Here is a 21371-nt window from a genome sequence, read left to right as displayed (position 1 = left end):
AGTGTTACAAAGAAGTAAACTTATCTGTTTTCAGAGAAAAAAAAAGTACTTTTCCCCATGACTTACACATTTCACCATATATATGAAGAAACACACAGTCACACAACTGCTAGGGTGACTGATAGTCCAAATCTGGTTGAGCACTGAAGTGGTAATAATTCTTTTATATATCATACTATGGTCTTGCAAGAATAATGCTAAGGATTTTCAGTAACGGCCTTGGATACAAGGATACACTTTCTACCTAGGATTGCTGTCATACGATTCCTGAAGTCTCTCTCAAAGAAAAGAGTTTCCGCTGTTAAACCAGCAAGACAGGAAGAAACCTCACAAGAACTCACATGCTACTTCTTCCTAATAGAGAATAAACTATCGCCAGAGATGACAAGCAATCCCATTATCTCCCTTCTGTATTAAGACAGGGAAAAGAGGCAAAACAAAACAAAAACAAACAAAAAAACAATAATTAGATGGAAAATATTTTGGAAATGATAAACTTAATAGTTTGCGATGTTATCGAATGATGAATACATATATACTTTATATACCAATTTTGGCATATTAAAGCTAAAAACGTATGATATGGCTTATGTTTTAAATTGAAAGGCATTTTGTCATCACCAAAAGCAGTGATAGCCTTTTACTACAAAGTACACAGAAACACCTTTCAAAAAATAATGAATACACTTCTAGGTACCCTAAGACCACAAGCCATCCAGTGAAAAATAAGGAAAACGTAACTAACTGATTAAAGGAGATCAAATCGCTCACTTTCAAAGGATTGTTTAAAGATATTTTGTTTAGTTGTCTAGGGTAAAGGCACGGGGCAACTTTTTACATTTGTGCAGGCAAGAACAATGCACGTTGCTCATGCTCTTCAAGTGTCTTTGTGTCTTTTCCCCTAAACTCTATTGCCCCAGATAGCTGTTACCGACCATCCGTACTACTGCTGTTCTGTCTCAGCTGCATACTTCAGAAAAACAATTAGGGCTATAAGGAGCCAGAAGAGTGACCCAAGGAAAGATGAATGTAAGTGACAAAGCATCTCTCCTGTCACATAGTACTGTATGTGCCCCACACCAAAAGGTGCTACTAGAACATAAGTAACCCTTCGCAAGAAACACTTCACCTGTTTCTACATGTAATTCAGCACTGCGATTATATCTACAATTTACATCCTGAGCAAGAAGCAATACAAGCTCAGCAGCAGTACCTGATGACATAACTCTTTGCACTCTAGCTAAAAACTTCATTCCTTTAGTTATTACTTGAGGATGTCACCAACAGTGACAGGTTCAAATTTAGGCAACTAAATTTAGGTTTCTCTATGCAGTATAACCTGTAGAAACCTAGTCATTGCAGTCAATGGAGCCTGAAAAGTGAGTTCAGCATAATGTAAATACGGGTGTAGATGTAGCAGCAAATGGACTAGGATAATGAAATTTAGTGACCAAAATCAAACGTATCTTCACTGATGACTATCAGCTGGCATGTGTATGTGTGAACTAGCATTTTTAGTTAATACTAAACACTCTTGGGGAAAGAAAACATACACCATCTGCAATATTTTTTTTTTTCATTTTAACAATCAGAAAAAAAATCAAAGAAATCAGTGAAAAAAATCATCTTGTGAGGCTACTGGATCATTTCCTTGAGACTTTCCAAAATTAATTTTTACAAAGGCATTTCCAAAATGAGCTTTCTGGATGGAAAACTGCATCTCAATGATGTAACTTGAGAAAAGTTTTAAATGATTAAAAACAGTGCCTTGTGACAGAAAGCAATCTCAATTACAGGTGCTATTATTAACTGTCTCTGGGAAAAACAAAACAAAAAGCAATAACATAAAAAAAATCAAGTTCTGTAAGCCTTCATCTGAAGCAGATTAATCTTTTCCTCTCCCGCAATTGTCCAGACAAATAACATCAGACATATAATTTTGCAACTTTGATTTTATTCACAGAGTGTGGTGGTTTTACTCAGCTGAGCAGCTGAGCTCCACCACAACTGCTCTCACTCCCCCTCCTCAAAGGGAAAGGGGGAGAAAATAGGATGGAAAGGGTTCAAGGGTTGAGATAAGGACAGGGAGATCGCTCAACAATTATCATCACAGGTGAAACAGACTCAGCATAGGGAGATTAATGTAATTTATTTACCTATTACTAACAAGATAGAGAAGTGAGAAACTAAAAGCAAACCAAAAACACCTTCCCCCCAACCACCCTTTTCCACCTCCTCCTCCCAAGCAGTGCAGGGGAATGGGGGGGACGGCCCAGGGCCTGCTCCTGCGGGGGCTCTCCATGGGCCGTAGCCTCCTCCAGGCCACATCCACCTGCTCCACCGGGGGCTCCTCCACGGGCTGCAGCGTGGAGATCTGCTCCGTGTGGGACCCATGGGCTGCAGGGGGACAGCCTGCTCCACCAGGGGCCTCTCCACAGACCTGACTGGTGAGAGAACAGCCTGACATCTCAAAACAATTAATATTTTATTTGCCATAATTTGACAAAAATATTAAAAATTATCATAATCACCTTTCACGTTTAACATATATATACATTTTCTTATCCTGGAGGTACACAATGCATGTGGAATTTAACAGAGCAAGTTACTTTTAAGTGGATTTCTAATTGTCCACACTGTAAAGACTTCAGCTAGGGTTTTTTTTTTTCCCCCCCCTCTGAAAAGATCATTTAAAGGATGTGGTACTTCTACCATAACATGTAACATGAATTGGTCTGACCTTACTGACTTATTCTGAGCCTCTGATTAAAGGGTACATGTATAGTTTTGTTCCTGAGCAAAGATATTGCAAGTAAGTGGGAGATAATATCATGCTGCTATTAAAAATCCCAGAATAAATAGTGGTTATCTCTACTTTAAAAAACAGTATGCTACATTCAAATACTTAACACAAATCATCTCTCACTCCTGTACCTTCTAAAAAAAGGTCAGGATGAGATATTTTATAATTCTGTGATTTTATTCTGAAAAGACAGACATGTCAGGGAACAGGACGCTACAAACAGTAGTAGTGAGCTTGTTAGCTGATGTAAAACAGTGGCTGGGAAGAAATCTCACCCGAGACTTGCACACTCAGTATTCCACTCATTATTGCTGCCCCTTTCCCTTCTTTTGCTCTCAGTACTATTTCCCTTTCGGTGCTCCCTTTCTTTTGTTCACAGCCTAGGAAAAGAGGGAGAGTGGTAGGGCAGGCTTATCTGCTGCACTGAAGCTCGGCACCTGGGACCTATCCTGAACACTGGAAAAGGTTACTGACACCTTGGGTGGTGTAACTTAGATCTGAGAGAAAAAGGGAGTCTTCCACATAGGCTAAACTGTCTTACCCTAAGGTTTGGAAATGGATGCCATAGGATCCATAGTCAATGGAGAGAGAGAGTAGCTTTCTCTGTGATTAAGAGTGCCCATAGTAGCATTTCTTCTTAGATTTGTCTTCTACTTAAAGTTCTAGTTCCTCAGAAACAGTGAGACAATTTCTCTAGTCATGTGGGTAGAGAATACGAGGACAGAAAGACTCTGCTTCCTATCTAACAAACCACCTCATATGTGGGTTTTAGTTGCTGTCATTGGATTTATTATTTTATTATTATTTTCCTATTGTCATTGTAGTGTTTCTTGAACATGTAGTGTTCAAGGGGGATTCCCAGTGGCTTCCTCCATGTCGCATCTGCTGCTGTTGGCACATGAAACAGAAAGCAGCTAGGACTCTGCTTGTAGTTAAACAACTTCTTAAGGTCTAAGGACTCAAGATAAACCATGGTTTTCACTCCCATCTTGAGGACACGCTGTCCCCAGTTTTGCAACTGAAAACTGCACCAGAACAATCCTGCTGCATAGATGGTATGTCGTATGTATACCAGTGGCTAAGCTTTGTTTACAACTTTATAAACTTTTAAATAAAAATTTACAACCTCTATAGTTATAACTATATAATGATATTTCCTTATTTCTTTCCCACATTGGCAAAAACAGATATGTGGGGGATGTCAATGCTAAATATAATCTGAAATTAAAACCCTTCCATGTAACGCAGTCACACAGTCATTCGTAGCAAAGGCTACTTATGCCATTTCACCATCTTAAATTTTCAAAATCTGAGAAAGCTATTTCCAGAGGAGGCAAGGTTTTCTTTCCTAAACAAACTCCTATCCCTGCTGTAATATGAATTTTGTAATAACTCTCTTGGTAACTTGTGAATGGGCACCTCACAAGGAAATGGTAAATACATACGGATTGTCATGCCCTACCAAAGTTTTTCAATGATTTTTGTGACCTGTTTTACTAATCCCTGTCCTCTCCCCCCAGATACTCCTCCCTTCCCAGTCCAAGCTTCAAATTTTTTAGTTATGGGCTGAAAAATATACATATATATATTAATAGGCCCATTGCTTTTACCTAAAATTCAAAATTTGCTTACACAGTTGTCTTCCTCATGCTTGGCCCATATCATTAGACAAATTAGTTTTTGCAGTTGTGCTGTCTCTCAGTGGGCACTGGAATGAGAATTTGATGATGATGAAAAACTTCTGCCATTGTTCTGTTGCTTGGGAAGCTCATTAGGTGAGTTACAGATAGCAAAAGTGATCCCCTTGTTTTATGGGCTTCTATAAAAGAAAACTTGGAAGGTATAAAACCCAGTAACTGCATCTAGACAATTTAAAGACAGTAGCACTACAATAATTAAAAGATCTCTCTAAACCGTGCTAGTAGAACAGGAAAAACCTCTGTAATCAACTTATCTGGGGAAGCAATCAGACCATTAAAAAAATGAGGCATTTTAGGGACTAATAAAGCCATGAAATCTAATGACTATAATAAATCTTTAGCTGCAGTTATTCCAGAACAATTTCCCTTGCAGTAAAAAGTATTCTACAGGGTCTTCTGTCTGAAATTACTGTTGGTTACTTAATGTTGATCATAAGAAACAATTGCAGAATGATAATTTTATTTTTGGCATGTGTTTTCACCATTCTCTTCACCCTTTCACCATAAAGTCTTTTGGCTTCATTCAAAGGCTAGAATCAAGCATCCCTTTGACAAGGCCAGATTTTTTTTATTGATTTTCCATACAAAAGTACACACTAATACTCTAGTGTCTTATAAATTTAGTTCAACATAGTGTTTGCAGCACTTTTGGACTTTGAGAACTGCACTTCTATCAAGCGCAACATCCTGCCAACAGCTTATATTTAATGTAGGCTATAATTAAATATCTAAGTAAGTAAATAAATAGAGCTCTCTTAAAAACAGGGCTTGCACGTACGGAACTCAGCTCACCTAGCCTTAAGTGACAATGCTGGAGGTGAGTTAAATGTGCAAGTTAAATGTACAGCCAGTGAAGCTGTGGTTCAGGTTGTTAATGGAGTTTAGGGTATAATTCGTCTTACTCTACAGCAAAAACTTACATTTAGCCAGAAGAATAGCACCTTATACTCTACAAGTCATACAGGTTAGATTTCTACTGGTATCAATGGAATCCTACTTATCCTGTTCGAAGGTTTAACCTAGAGTAAACTGAACTGAATGTTAACCCTGGTATCAGAATGACACGTGCAGGGCTGCTTGTGGAATGACATTGTCTTAAGCCTGGCTTATGTATACTCTGTCCCTGATGTAACACAGCTTGGTGCTCCAACCAGATGGCATTCATTTTCACTTTTATGTTTCATCAGTTTTGAAAAGTGAAAATTATAATTACATATACTGATGTTCAGTGTATGAAAGAAACAGTTCCACCACAGAAAACAACTGTTCCAGTTTTGATATCGTGTATCAATACATGCCAATACAAGCCAAAGCAGAAAACTGAAGCTCCTTCTTAAATTTAATTTTTGCCAGCCTATGTGATCAAATACAACTAAAAAGACATATGGAAGGATGTCCTATGGATATGGTACATATGCCCTGAGTTGTAGTACCTGTGAAATGTTTTAAAGAATTATTTTTCAGACACACGGGCCCTTTCAATTCCTTGACAAAATATAACGTCTGATCGCATTCTTACGGATGTAACAGAGATAAAGTAATAGTACACTACATGAGTTTTTGTTTGGTTTGTTGCTTGTTTCTTTAGAGGAGTTTCCAGAGAAGCTTCAGTTAACACAGAAATTAGAAGTTGATTTTAAATATCTATTAAGTTCTGCTGGAAGAAAGCCTAGAAAAACAAACATTTGTCTCTAAGATAGCAACAAATAAGTATCAATTCCTCATTCTGGATAATGGATCTTTCTTCCTTGTCAGGCATACTTAACCTAAAAGTATCAGTTCCCTCACAATATACTTTTTTTTTTTTTTTAAGATGTTTAGTTAAGTAACTACACCATATGCATTTTTCTGCAACTCAGTAGTGCAGAACCAAACTTTTTCCCTTGGATGTGTAATGTTGCTTGCCTTCAGGAAATCTACTTTGGCAGATAGATAATAGAAACAAGAGTCCTAACAGACCAATAGCAAAATGATATCTGGGTTTTGTCTGCTCTAAAGGGCATCAAGTGAGAAAAATCTATTAAAAAGTTGCTACTTGTCATTCAAGCTGTTGTGTCTGTAGAGGAACCACACAATTCCTGTATTTCAACAACTTTTACAACTATGTTTAAACAAAGCATGTGATTAAGTTTGATACCTGTTCTGTTCTTAGTCCTATTAAAAAAGCAAGCAAAAAAAGTTAAAACCCCCCACCCCCAAAATTATTATAATTTTTTTATTTATTTTTTTTTAAACTAGTGAATGCTTCTTACCCATACTGGACAGCTATTACATGTCTAATTATTCTACTGTTCTAGCAGGTAATGAAGCTGGCACAATGTGGTTTTTTTTTCCTACTATCAACTGTGGTAAGGTATGTCCTGCCACCAAACCTAGCCTTCTGTAATTGGAAATGGGGATATAACTGCATTGCTTCCCAAGTAAACCAGCTGATGGTATGTTTCTTTTTCAAATGCAATGCTTGCATTCGGCATATTTAATATTTCAATATAATGCTTATATGGCTTGCCAGAAGTCTGTATTTAAAATGCAAATACACAAAACACACAAACACACCATCAAAAGAACATGGTAGTATTACTAAGTACTCAAATACAACAGACACAGAAAAAATGAGAAAAGAATGAAAAAGGAGCAGCAGGAGGATGAAAAAGGACACCAGCAGAGTCACTGACTCCCTTTACCTCCCCCTAGAAGTAAAAGAGGGGCTACCCACGGCAGGCACTAGGCCCTACCTGAGTGAAAAGGATGCGCACACAGACCCTGAGGTTTTTGTCTGTGGTCACTTGCAATGATATAGCTAGGGAGAGACACAAAACTTGATCTGAATGACACAGGCTGTGCAAAGCAGCGATAGGGAATGCACATGGCCGACAGCAATGTCAGTGCAGGAAGACTCACGGTACTCAGCACCACTCACTCTTCCACCAAACCTGCCTCTGTATGTTCTTACCTAACCCGTACTGGGTACCACTGAGCTGAAGGGGACTGATTTCAGTGCTACCTGCTGTTTTCATAAAGCATCTACAAATTCTCCCAGACAATGTTTTGTGAGTGAGAATGGATATAACTGCCCTACACCACAGCTGCATCTGTTTAGACCTACAATTTATCAACCAGTAATGCAGGTAAAACTCAAGTTATGTGACAGTACACCAGAGATATTAAGTGCTGTTATCCATAGGTGGCTTCTATTCCCCTCAGGCCACACGAGGTCTGCCAGGTGCTGCACAAGCCCAGCTATCCTGCTCCCAGCTGAGGGCAGCTCATGGCACTGAACAGGGCTTGCAGGTCCGGACAGCCCCGGCTGCCTCTCACACTGAGATGCCCGAATTGCATGGTGACGCTACGACCCCTGCAACGTCACACGGGGAGCAGGACATTGAAGCTTTTTAGTTCCGAAACAGCGGAAGTTTTTAACAGCAGCCTGCAACTGTGTAAGAGGGGAATGAATTACTGTCAGGTTTTTGACTGTTTACTTACAAAACCAGATGCACACTGCACATTTACTCAACTCCAACTTATCTGTGTAAGGTATACAAAAACTAAGCATCACTACTATTTAACCTAATTTAAATCAGCTCTCCCAGAAAATGCACTTTCAAATCCCAGAAGGGTAGAATGTTACTTTTAGACTTACCTTTTTCTGTTTTGTCTTGTTCAGTCTCTTTTCCACCTTTTCCTAGAATATTAAAAATATAATTCCATTGAAGTGAATTTATGTTAACAATTTAGGGTAAGAAAGTTAAAATTAAAATTATAGTTTAGACTCAAAATATGATTGTGCTAACTGGACTTGTTTCTTCTTTAATTTTATTTTAAAAAGCAAGCATAGTTTAATGTCTGGACTATGGTTACATAGGTGGTCTTTCTCTGCAGATGCTTCAAATATTGCATAATCGTTTCTTTCACAAAATATTTCATAAACTTTCCACTTTAGACAGTTGGAAGATTTTTTGACAGTTGGAAGATTTAAGTGAAACACACTGCAATATAAGCTATTTTGTTAAAAAAATTTCATTAATTAAAAACTCTTGGGAATATGCGAATGCTATCTTTGTATATTTATATTTGATTAAAAAGTAAAAAACATTCATACAAATTGGGAACCTAAGCCTTATTCAGAAATGACTTCAGCACTTGGAAGCTCTTGACTTACTTTTTAACATTTAAAATAATTTAAACCAAATGTTTTGTGAACAGCTGAGTGCACGAGCAAATGTTAACTAAGCACTACTGTAGCAAAAACCATACAAATACTTGTATCAAAATCATACATCTAGAAGGTACATTCAGAAACAAGTTTTTCTTTTCTTCTTTTACTGTATTCCTACCACTTTTCAATCCTATTATACTCTATAATATTTAAAGTGTCTTGCTGTAGAATTCTGATATTATCATTGCTTTTGATTTCTTCCCAATAAACTTAATAGAGAATAATACAAAGAGAGTTCAGTTAACTTTTTACTTCTTCCCTGTCTTCGAGGAAATTCCTGTCCATCCCCTTTACTATAGGCAGGCAACTGCTACTCCTGGATGTGCATACAGTACACCTTAATTTTACATTCAGCACAAGGCATAATGAGGATTAACTTGATTTGATACGAGAAATTAAATACAGTGACTTTGAAAGTCATTCACCTCTTCAATTACATCATGAAATCCAGAGAGTCAATTAAATTGAAAGAAATGGAAAAAAAACAGTTACATACTATGGAATAACTGGGAGGATATTATCACTCTAATAGGATATTAATGAAAGCATTGTTCAGGACTTGCTAAAAAATGGTTTTTTTTACACACACGACAAGAAATGAGATGTATCCATCTGTCAATATGCCATCAGAAATAGTGTATTTTAAAAAGAGCAATAACACAGCTCCAGATGAGAGAGAATAGTTTATATATTCATACTTCTATTATTTTACCAACTCAAAGCACTTAGGATAAACACATTACAGGATAATAAACCATGATAGATCATGCTACTTAACCACCCAGTTTACCAGGGGGTATCTTTTCCCTTATCAGCAACCCTAATATTCCCACCTGACCTCTTATCTCTTATTCCCTCTAGGATACTCAGTGACCTTCTTCTGCCCATCTCTGACATTTCCATTATTTCTGTAAGTTCTGTTATATCACAGCAAGAACAAGGTATGAGCTTATCACTCTAAAACCTGCTCCCGTCTCCCATTTCTTGACCACTTCTATATTACTGAAGCTCACACAATATATTAGGTATTGTTGTCTCTATTTATGTATCAGGATCATTTCTCCAAATTCTCCTAGATTTCTTCCAATCTGTATTCTGCTAAATTAGCTGTCATCAGTTTCAATAAAGTCTCTACAATGATCTTTTTGTACTCCAGATTCTCCTTTTAGGTAGCTGCTTTTGAAATTCAACAAAATGTGATCTTATTAGTTCTGAACATCTTGTTTCTCAGTTCTCACCATGCTGAACCAAGAATTTGTTTCAGCATCAGCTACAGCACATATTGCTTTGTTCTCTCCACACTGATCTCTTCCTTATTTTGATGGTACAAATGGTTTCAATTACGCCATTTCTGACAAAGGTTTAAAAACATGGTCTATCTCAAAGACAGGGATACAACAGTTAATCTCCAGACTATTTAGTCATCAACTTAAACGAGTCATAGCCCAAACTGAAAATTTGTTGGTAGCTCTTCAAATCACTCTCATCCTTAACTCAAATTCTCTGTTTTGATCAAAACAAGTCTAGATAAAAATTATAGACAAAACTGTTTTAAACAGTCTCTCTAGATTAGAGCTACTATCATAGTGTCATAGTATGTGCCAGGAACTCCCAAGAAAGTTTCTACTACATAGAATCAATTTATTTTTCACATTGCAATAAGTCTAGATTTTTGTGAATGAATGTGAAACAATAACCCAAGTCACAACTAAAATGTATTTCATATCTTGTAGTCATTACATGTAAGCCAATTAACAGAATAACTGTATAATATAGTGGAACTTACACATATAATTTTTAAGCACTAGAAACGGCATTATGACTTTCAGTAAATATATGAATTTTTCAGTATCTTTTAAAAAGCCAATCATCAATTTTCTTTACTTCTTAGAAACAACTGGGTTATGATATATTTTCAGTTACTGAGAATGTGAAAAAGTCACTTAAAATGTAAATGTTCAATATTAAAATTGTATTCTGGTATCCTGCTTTTATTTACATTTTGCTTTCCTTATCGGTATGTCTTCTTGAGATTTCCAAAACAGCAACTGGATCCAAGATTCTGTACATTCATTGAGATTATGACAAGAAGAAATGTAGCAATGTGGGAAATATAAAGATGTTCTTTTGGGGACTTATTTTTTTAATTACAGTTCTTTATTCAACTATATTTTACTATTGAAGTACGGAACTGTTTAAAGTCTTAAAAATTCAGGGAAGTTTCTTTTGAAGCACAGAACTGAATAGACACAACACCTTTCTTAGACTTTTAATTTAGATTATGGATCATAAAATAGAATATTTTCCATGACTAGTAGGTATCTTTAACAAAGGCAAGATATGTCCAGGAAGTCAAGAGTAATTTCTTATCCATTTTAAGTTACAAATATAAATTACATGTAGTGAGCAAAATTGAGGCCAAATTAGTTGCCTAGTAGCTAATAGTCCAAAAGACAACACATAAAACAATAATAAAAGACAGAGCTTAGAGTAACGCATATTCCTATCACATACTACCACCTAAAAATAAAATTTACTTCTGCTTACTAGATTTCCTCTCCTCTTTGTAGATTTTACTTTCAAATGTATTTTTAAAAATTCAAATAATTAACTTGGAAATTAATAAGATTAGTTAGTAGCTGAGGCAAATATTTATCCCCCACAGTTAACATATACTGCACTTTGAAAAAAATAATGACACTAGAAAGACAAATATATTCTTCTGTGTTTTATTGCAGCCAAACATTAAAACAGATGAAATATACATTTTTCTTAATAGTCCTCTTGACCTTGCCCAGCCTGGCATATTTTTGTAAACATGAAGCACATAAAAATCACATACCCAGTTACAAAATACTTGAAATTTGATCACAGCATAATATACTCTCACAGTCCTGTTAGTCTACAAGTAGGCTGCCACTGTTATATAAAAAGTCCTCCATTCACCGTTCTAAAATTATTCCCAAACTTCATCACAAAATATGGCTTTGTAAAAATTATTGCTCTGCAATTCACAATCACAGGTAAGTTTATGAGTATATCCCATCCCAAACCACATCACAGTCTAAGAGTATTATTGCTTTCTTGAAAGTCTCAACAGATCACTTTTAACATCTTCTATGTTTATTAATCATATGTAACACTCATTTGTGAAGTCCTACTGAAGTCCCCCACAAAAAAAAAAGCCAGAGTATATGACGTCCCTTTATCTAGAATTGTAAGCAACTGAAAACCTGACTTCAAATGACGTGTTACAGAAATTTAAAATCTCCCTGTCAACCAAAAGGCAACCGCTGTTAGCGTTACAAATTGATTTTAAACATTTGTTTCTTCCAAGCTCTCACATTAGACTTAGCAATTTTTTTAAAACCACAGCAATTATTCCTGAGCCAAAAAGGAGCACATGCAAAATGCCAAAGAATAAAGTGTGTCTTTGTAATTGTGGAACAGCAGCATGAAACAGGTAAAGAGTACACCTCTAGAATTAAAATTCTAAATCACTCAGTCGTGTACCGTTTACAAGAGCATTTACAATTGTAGGTTTTAAATTTTGATATCCTATTTTTCCTAGGGTTGAATTTATTTATTTAGATTTACAAATTCAGTATTTATGCAAATTTAACTTTTTTTTTTAGTAGTTCACTGAATACAGTTTCCTAAATCCAGCTTTAAAAATCATTATATTGGTAGAATAAGTATCATAATTGTCCTGAAATCAGCCTGATTCTGGTGATTCTGCTTTGTTTCAATTTACACTGACTACCTGCTGGGCTATTGTGTAGTTTCCAGAAAATTTTGCTTCAAAACCAAATGTACATAAATAAAAAGTTTTAATGCACACACTAAAGATTTCTGAAAAAATGTGATTTAGTAATCTGCCCTTTTACTACTGTGAATTAAACATACACAGTTTGTATATTGTTAGACTATTTTCAATCACTTGAAAATCACGTAGTGTATCTGTTGACATAACGTCAGTGCAAAGAGATACAAGTCAAAAACTTCACAGCATAGTGTGCCTGATTAGTGTTTCCAATAAAATGCATTTAGTCTGTATGCTATATCAGCAGTTATCAAGCATTTAAAAATTCATAATATTACGTTTCATCAAACTGCTCTGTACACACTGTATGAATCCACAACAAAAGATATATATTAAAATCTGAAAAAATGTACTTGCTGCTACTTTATAAATAGAATATTAACAATTGTATGAACAGCACATATGAAATGTAGTTCAAAGTCGCAACTCTGTCATGAACACAGAAGAACAATAAAACTAATGAATTCACTAAACTTGACCCCCCCCCCCGAAAAAAAAAAATCAGACAGGAATGTAAATTAAACATCCAAGTGTTAAAAAAAAAAGCTTACTAAAATGACAGTTGGCTACAACCCATTTACAATATCTTAGTGTTTGCTCCCCAAACCCTGAACTGCTCAGAAATTATGTCATAAGATCTATTACAACCATCTGCTCTCCCCTTTGTAGCGTATGGTTAGGGCTGGTCCTCCTGATGTAGGGACTTTCTTTTGAAGCTTTAAGTATCTGAAAAAATAAGGGGAAATCTATATTAAAGGACCAACCAAAACACAACTTACACTAAAACAAAATTAATCATCTTAACAGCTAAAAAATGCAACTTTGTACTAGACTTTTAAGAAAGCTATAATTTCTAGGAGTTATCATAATGAATATACACAAAGTTGCTGTAGAAGGTGGGAAACATACAGTTTCAAATATTATCTACGCAACAATTTATTTACTCTTTCTTGAGCATATGGCACTTCATTCACCTTGTGAGGTGGCCCAGATTTCTTTTACAAATGCATTTTTTTTCTTCCCCTTTTTAATATCAAGGACACATACAATGGAAAAGGGGAGCCAGGGAATGCAGGGAACGAAGAAGGGTCAAAGTTTTGAAGTGGAAACTTCTCTACACATAATGGATTTCAGCAAATTGGGCTAATGCAGGGTTATGAAAGTGTCAAAGGTCCAAGACAAAAGGGGGAAAAAAACATACATTTTAAATTTGAACATACAGAAGAGGGATAAAAAAGAGTAAAATATCCCCCCAAAAATGTAATATGTCTCCCTTTGAATATATCCTAACAAATACCATGCTATCACAACCACTGCAATTTACATGCCTATGTAAAATGGGATTAATCAGAAATCCTATATCAGCAATATTTCAAAAGCTAGCTTATTATACCATTCAAGTGTATTAGTTTGTAAATATAAATTGCAGTTAAACTAGTCTACTGTTGACAAGTAATACCAGTAATAATTTTAGCAGTAACCTTGGGAAATTGGAAAACAGCACATACAGATATATAAAGATGCAGTTGCCTACCATTAATTTTTTTGGGGTAATACTCCCTGGAGTCAGTAAAAATAAAATAAATAAATAAACAAAAACTTTTGGCTCGCACTCCAGCATATTCAAATCCCACACTCAATTTCTTTCCACCGAAGATGTGAGAATGCATCTTACAACTAAATTCATCTTCTGAACTAACTCCTGTTCTCTTTCCAGAACAAGTAAGCTCCTGTGTTTCAGATAAAAATCAATTGTTTCTAACACAATACAAACTGGTACCACTGCGCACCAAACGGAGTTCCATGTATTTATATTAACTGAGAATAAGGAGTCTATAGTGACCTTTCTAAATATCTTTAAAACACCAGAAGCTATGTTCATTACAAAGAGTTATATATACACATCTTTCACACATTTGCAGAGCGCGTATGTGTATATTGGTATTCTTCATTCATAAGAGAGTACTTAATTGTCTCTAGCAAAATCAACTTTAATATTATTATTGCTGAATTAACAGGAAATAGTTACTTAGAGTAACTGATGAAATTAAATCACATGAGAAAGGAAGACTGACAACAACAAAAACATACTGAATCCTGTATCAAAAAAATATATAAAAATAATTTGACTTCCTAGTAAATATGAATTTAGTCCTCGAAGAGGAAAATACTATGAGAACAATGTTTCCTCCAATCTTTCTCATCTAAAAAAGGCAGGAAAACATACTTAATAATAGGAAAATTCCATAACTGTAATGATTGCATTCCTGGTTACTATTTTTTTATGCATATCCTGCTTCTTTTCTGAATTGTTAGAGGTGCTATATAATTTGAGTCCTACATTGTGCTGATCAGCTTTTTATAAAATGTGATACACAACTGGTTGATGACTCTTCTGCCTTCAAAGTGGTTCTTACATAACTACAGAAAATACTTTATCTCTTTCAGTATTTTTGTATACTATAGCAGATTTTTTTCTGATCATTTTCATTTTCTGCTTCATAAAGGAAGAATCACAAGCATCATCTAATACATCTAATAGTTACTCATATTTAGTAACTAAATAAATAGGTTTTGATCAATTCCTTCACTTTTTCCTGTGAGGAAAAAGAAAATGTTCACTTCTTCCAGTGCCGCTATTATTATCTATTTTGAAAATATACACCAGGATAAAGCTATCTTTCCCTTGAATACACATCTGTGATTTAAAAAGTGCACTGCAATAATTTGAACACGAATAAAGGAAAAAAAGAATCTAAAAAAATTCAAAGGGATGAGAAATATACAGTATTTCATAGTAAAACAAGTAAGTTATTTTTGATCCCAACAGGGTTTGAAACCAGTAAGGATTCTGTAACACGGTAAAGGAAAAGGAGAGTGGCCAACTAGGTTCAACTCCACTATTATATTCAAAAGTCCACTTAGAACTAAAGGAAGCTGCACAAATGGAGTATTTGTAAAACCATCCACTAATGTGTAATACACATAAGATTATTAATATTATTATTGTTTTGTCAAGATAGGAAATGCACTTACTGCTGCAAAATTGAGTCATAAATTACAGCACAGTGACAGAAATATGGTCCATGAAAAAATTCAAAGATTTCAAGTTGATACCTAGAGTTTGAATTTGGTTTCAGAATAGCATGTCTAAGTCAAGATCATCTCTATATCCACATATCAGTATAAATGACGCTATGCAGTAGAATTTTCTACTGCTGAAAATTTCCAGTAGTCTCATAAGAGGCTTTTTGTTAGGCAGCAACATTTCCTGCAAGAAAACAGATGTATCTTTTCTTGTTCTACAGTTCCAAGCAAAAGGACAACAAACCAACTGAATGAACACTATCTTCACTGAACTTCTTGCCAATGTTGTCAAAAGTAACAACTACTTATTCTTACACTGTTTATAACCTTAGTTTAAAATATTTTATACTCATTAAGAAACTGAGTATTTTTATTAGGCATCTATCAACGAACACTTACTGCTTTCAATATTTCAACACAATCACAGAATCATAGAATCATTAAGGTTGGAAAAGACCTTCAAGATCATCTGGTCCAACCATCACCCTACTACCAATGTTGCCCACTAAACCATGCCCCTAAGCACCACATCCGCACCACATCCAACCTTTCCTTGAACATGCCCAGGGATGGTGATGCCATCACTTCCCTGGAAAACCCGTTCCAATGCCTGACCACTCTTTCTGAGAAGAAATGTCTAATTTCAAACCTAAACTTCCCCTGGCGCAACTCTAGTCCTATCAGTAGTTACCTGTGAGAAGAGACCAACACCCAGCTCCTCACAAACTCCTCTCAGGTAGTTGTAGAGAGCAGTAAGGTCTCCCCTGAGCCTTCTCTTCTCCGGACTAAACAACCCAAGTTCCCTCAGCCGCTTCTCACAGGCCTTGTGTTCCAGGCCCTTCACCAGCTTCATAGCCCTTCTCTGGACATGTTCCAGGGCCTCAATGTCCTTCTTGTACTGAGAGGCCCAAAACTGAACACAGTACTCGAGGTGCAGCCTCACCAGAGCAGAATACAAAGGGACGATCACCTCCCTGGTCCTGCTGGCTACACAATTCCTGATCCAAGCCAGGATGCTGTTGGCCTTCTTGGCCACCTGGGCACACTGCTGGCTCATGTTCAGGCAAGCATCAATCAGCACCCCCAGATCCTTTTCCTCTGCACAGCTTTCCAGCCACTCTCCCCCAAACCTGTAGCGCTGCATGGGGTTGTTGTGGCCAAAGTGCAGGGCCTAGCACTTAGCCATGTTGAACCTCATCCCACTGTCCTCTGCCCATCGACCCATCCTGTCCAGGTCCCTCTGCAGGGCCTTCCTACCCTCTGGCAAATCGACACTTCCCCCCAGCTTGGTGTTGTCTGCAAACTTACTGAGGCTGCACTCAATTCCCTGATCCAAGTCATCAGTAAAGACATTAAAGAGGATGGGCCCCAACACCGACCCCCTGGGGAACACCACTGGTGACCTGTCGCCAGCTGGATTTCACTCCCTTCACCACCACTTTCTGGGCCCAGCTGTCCAGCCAGTTTTTAACCCAGCAAAGAGTGTACCTGTTCAAGACATGGGCTGCCAGCTTCTCCAGGAGAATACTGTGGGAGACCATGTCAAAGGCCTTACTGAAGTCTAGGTAGACTACGTCAGCAGGCTTTCCCTCATCCACCAGGCGGGTCACCCGGTCATAGAAGGAGATGAGGCTGGTCAGGCAGGACTTGCCTTTCATGAACCCATGCTGGCTGGGTCTGACAACCCAGGTTGTCCCACATACGCTGTGTGATTACATTCAAGATGAGCCGTTCCATCACCTTTCCTGGCACCGAGGTCAGGCTGACAGGTTCTCCTTACGACCCTTCTTATAGATGGGTATCACATTAGCAAGTCTCCAGTCATCTGGGACCTCTCCAGATGACCATGACAGCTGATAGATGATGGAAAGCAACTCAGCAATCACATCCACCGACTCCCTCAGCACCCTCGGGTGCATCCCATCTGGCCCAATGGACTTTTGACAGTCCAGGTGGAGCAGCAGGCCTCAAACTGTTTCCACCTGAACCATGCAGGGGGGTCTTCTGCTCCCCATAAGTGGTCTGGCTAGTAAAGACAGATGCAAAGAAGATGTTAAGAACCTCAGCCTTTTCGTTATCCTTAAGTAGTCCAGTAAAGAATGAAGATTCTCTTTGGCCCTCCTCTTGCCATTAATATATTTATAAAAATATTTTTGTTATCCTTAATCATAGTGGCCAGGTTGAATTCGTACTGGGCTTTGGCCTTCCTGATTTTTTCCCTGAATATGTTGGCAACTTCCTTGTATTCTGTCTGAGTTGCCTGCCCCTTCTTTCACTGGACATAACCTCTCTTTTTCTCCCAGACACATAGCAAAAGTTCCCCGTTTGGCCACACTAGTCTTCTTCCCTGACAGCTCATCTTACGACACATGGGGACAGCTCCTACACCTTTAAGACTTCCTTCTTGAATAGTGCCCAGCATTCCTGGACCCCTCTGCCCTTCAGGATTGAATCCCAAGGGACCCTACCTACTAATGTCCTGAACAATTCATAGTCTGCTCTCCGGAAGCCCAGGGTAGCAGTTTTACTGACCCCCATCCTGACTTCACCAAGAATAGAGAACTCTACCATGTCATGGTCACTCTACCCAAGACAACTCCGTACCACCACATCTCCCACTAGGCCTTCTCTGTTCATGAACAGCAGGTCTAGCAGGACACCCCCTCTGGTAGGCTCACTGACCAGCTGAGTCATGAAGCTGTCTTCCACGCACTCCAGGAACCTCCTAGACTGCTTCCTCAGGGCTAGATTGTATTTCCAGCATATGTCTGGGAAGTTAAAGTCACCCGGAGGACAAGCGCTGGCGATTGAGCAACTTCCGCCAGCTGCTTATAGAACACCTCATCCGTCTCTTCATCCTGGTTTGGCGGTCTATAACAGACCCCCACCAGGATGTCCACCTTGTTGGCCAAGCCCTGATCCTTATCCACTCCCAACCCCGATCTCAATAGCATCCCAGCACTCTCTAATGTAGAGAGCCACACCACCACCCTTCCTTAGTTGCCTGTCGCTTCCGAAGTTTGTAGCCATCCATTGCAGCAATCCAGTCGTGCAAGTGGTCCCACCACGTTTCAGTGATGGCGGCTTGGTCGTAGTTTGCCTGCTGCACAATGGCTGCCAGCTCCTCCTGTTGTGTGCGTGTGCTGTGTGCATTGGTGTAGATGCACTTGAGAAGCCATTGCCCTCACTCTCAACCCTGGGACTGCTCCTCCAGGTTCATCTCTATCAAGCCTTATTTCCCCTCCACCCCCCTTCATACCTAGTTTAAAGCCCTCTCTCAGACAAAGCACTTACGTATTGATAGAAGTATTTCAGATCACCTCAGTTAAGGTTCAACATGTAAATTAAAACATGAACTAATCTGTATTGGGACATCACACAGATGTCCTGTGTTTTTCAATTCTCAGGCTACTTTTGGCATGTCTAAATATTAAATACAAGTTTCCTTCCCCACAAGGAAAGAAAAGTCTCATAGAATTACTGTGAAGTCACCACACCACTTCACAGCTTTTGCATATCGCAGGGATTAACCAATGCACAAAGGCGATTGAAAACTCCTTTGACCAACAACCGCACTATACAGGCATTCAGGGTAACAAGAACTAAACAAACAGCACCCAAGGCTCCTTGATTGCAACTGCTGTGATCTCCTGCTGAGAGATAGTACCCCTACTATATTGTTACAAAGAGCAAACAAGCAACTTGTAATACCAAGCTCTAAAAAAGCAGACCAAATCTAATATACAGTTGAACTGTATAAAGTCTCCTGTCAGAGACATGGATTCATTAGGTAGCTACTCTAAAAATGGTAAACACTATTGTCAAGCAACCAACAGAAAAGCTGGAAGTGCTACTGTTTGTAAAATCAGCTATGTCAATAAAAATGCGATAGCATGACAAAACCAATCCTGTTTACAGACCAGTGCCTAAAATGTGTGTTACAGTCTGAATCCAATAGATCTGACTGATACACAGACAAGTAACACTAATATCACTACCCATGACCAGTTACCCTAGAAAGGAAGCATGCACTTGAGACCCGAAACATTTATTTTTACCTTTACAGCTAAAGTATCCAACTCTCTCTGAAATTATTTAAAATTAAGTTTTAATTTAAAACTACTCACAGTTTTATATGGAATACTTCCATATAACTCAATAGCCATCACTAGCATTTATGCAGTACAAGATAAAAATCATTGCTTCAAAAACGGGAAGCAACTTCAAATGACAATAATGATAACCCTTCACCCCTCTCCAAAAATGGTTTGTAGAACTTACCACATAGCTATAATATATATATATATATATATTAATATTTTTTTTTAAAAGAACACTTAAGATTAACTTACCCACTGGATTATCATTTGAATAATCCTCAGTTTGAACAGGGATTTCTGTAAATGAGAAGTGCACAAAACTGAAACTGGTGAAACTAAATAGTTACAAAAAGCTGCATATTTTCTCTTATGTTCATCATAGTAACCTATTGAGCCTGTTCTGTAATAGTACTTTTGCAGAAGTGGGATTTTAATTTTTTCTCAGCTAAATTTTTCCAGGGGAAAGATTAATACTTAAGTAGGCAAGCACTTAATTTTCAGTACTGCACTGTTTCAAAAATCAAACTTCAAAATTATAAAATTGTACTATCCAAAGCACAAATATCCTCCCACTTTCGTATGCTATTAGAATATGGGCTTACAAAAAATGACCATATTTAGGAAGTTATAATGTTCCTAGCTGTAACTGTGAAATATTTTACTTGAAAATTCAGTTCTTTTAAATCCAGGATGTACATTTAAATGAGAAATGTCACCAACTGCTATTGCTGCTAATAGACTGAAGGTTGCACATAACTCCCTATTCATGCACAGGGGGAGCCAGGCTCACTCACTGTAGATGGTAAGAAAAACTGAAGAGAAAAACTGAAATGTGCTCTGACTCAGGAATCCTGTAATGTACACTGCTCAAAGCTGGGATAACATTCCACTTTGCTTCTTATAGATATGTTCTTTTTCCAGAGTATGGAACACAGAGCAGAGTAAGGAATTCTTCAGCTTCATATGACCACTATTATTGCTGTAAGTTATTCTGAGCTGGAGCACTCAACTTCTAAAACTGAGCTGTGCTACGTAAGCTTTTAAAATTTGGCATTAAGAAAGCACAGCAAAACAAAAGAGAACAGGTTAGTTTCTAACAACACAGTTATGTTTGTCCTTAAAGGAAAAAGCACTGCAGAAAGAGAAGATATAAATGCATTTTTATTGTAGAATTCCTTTCTACAATATTAATCTTTTTTTTTTTTTTCCTTCATAAATAAGTAGCATATTCATGGGCAATACATGAAATACAAACCTGATTCCTCTGGTTCAGTGGCCAGGTTATCTTCTGTATGTTTATTTTCTACTGTTACAAAGAAAATAAAGGATTTAAGTTACACATAGTACGTTCTCAATTTTGCTTTTATTCCTCATGAACCACCCAGCCTCATTAGTATCAAACAAGGAGTAAAACTGCAGAACAAACAATTTAACAGTAGAACAAAGGCAACTGAATGCATTTCATATTAAAAAATAGCTCTTCACTCTTAATGACTTCTATTACTCCCCTCCAAAAGTGATTTTTGTTGCAATTGTTATTTTTGTACAAACATTAATATTTGTTTCCCATTTAATTATAACAAATTTTTCAAATGGAAAATTTGAAGAAAATATAGCATCAAACCCTATAAGCTGTGCTAAG

General features: G+C 37.3%; 1 protein-coding gene across 11 annotated transcripts in view; it reads right to left on the bottom strand.

Annotated features, from left to right (window-relative positions):
* The window catches only part of ASPH (aspartate beta-hydroxylase), a 113650-nt gene that overhangs the window by 44227 nt on the left and 48052 nt on the right, over positions 1-21371 (bottom strand). For 9 of the 11 annotated variants that reach the window (XM_083823856.1, XM_083823861.1, XM_083823864.1 and 6 more), the window contains 3 exons: positions 20985-21035; positions 19982-20026; positions 8144-8185 (listed from right to left, as the gene is read on the bottom strand). In XM_083823856.1, coding sequence (XP_083679982.1) covers positions 8144-8185; positions 19982-20026; positions 20985-21035 — 138 coding nt within the window. The remainder of the gene's footprint in view (positions 1-8143; positions 8186-19981; positions 20027-20984; positions 21036-21371) is intronic. The other 2 variants (XM_083823860.1, XM_083823867.1) reach the window with 1 other exon arrangement.

Source organism: Anser anser (genome assembly GCF_964211835.1).
Source record: "Anser anser genome assembly, chromosome: 2".
NCBI lineage: Eukaryota > Metazoa > Chordata > Aves > Anseriformes > Anatidae > Anser > Anser anser.
This window is presented reverse-complemented; position numbering and strand designations above follow the sequence as displayed.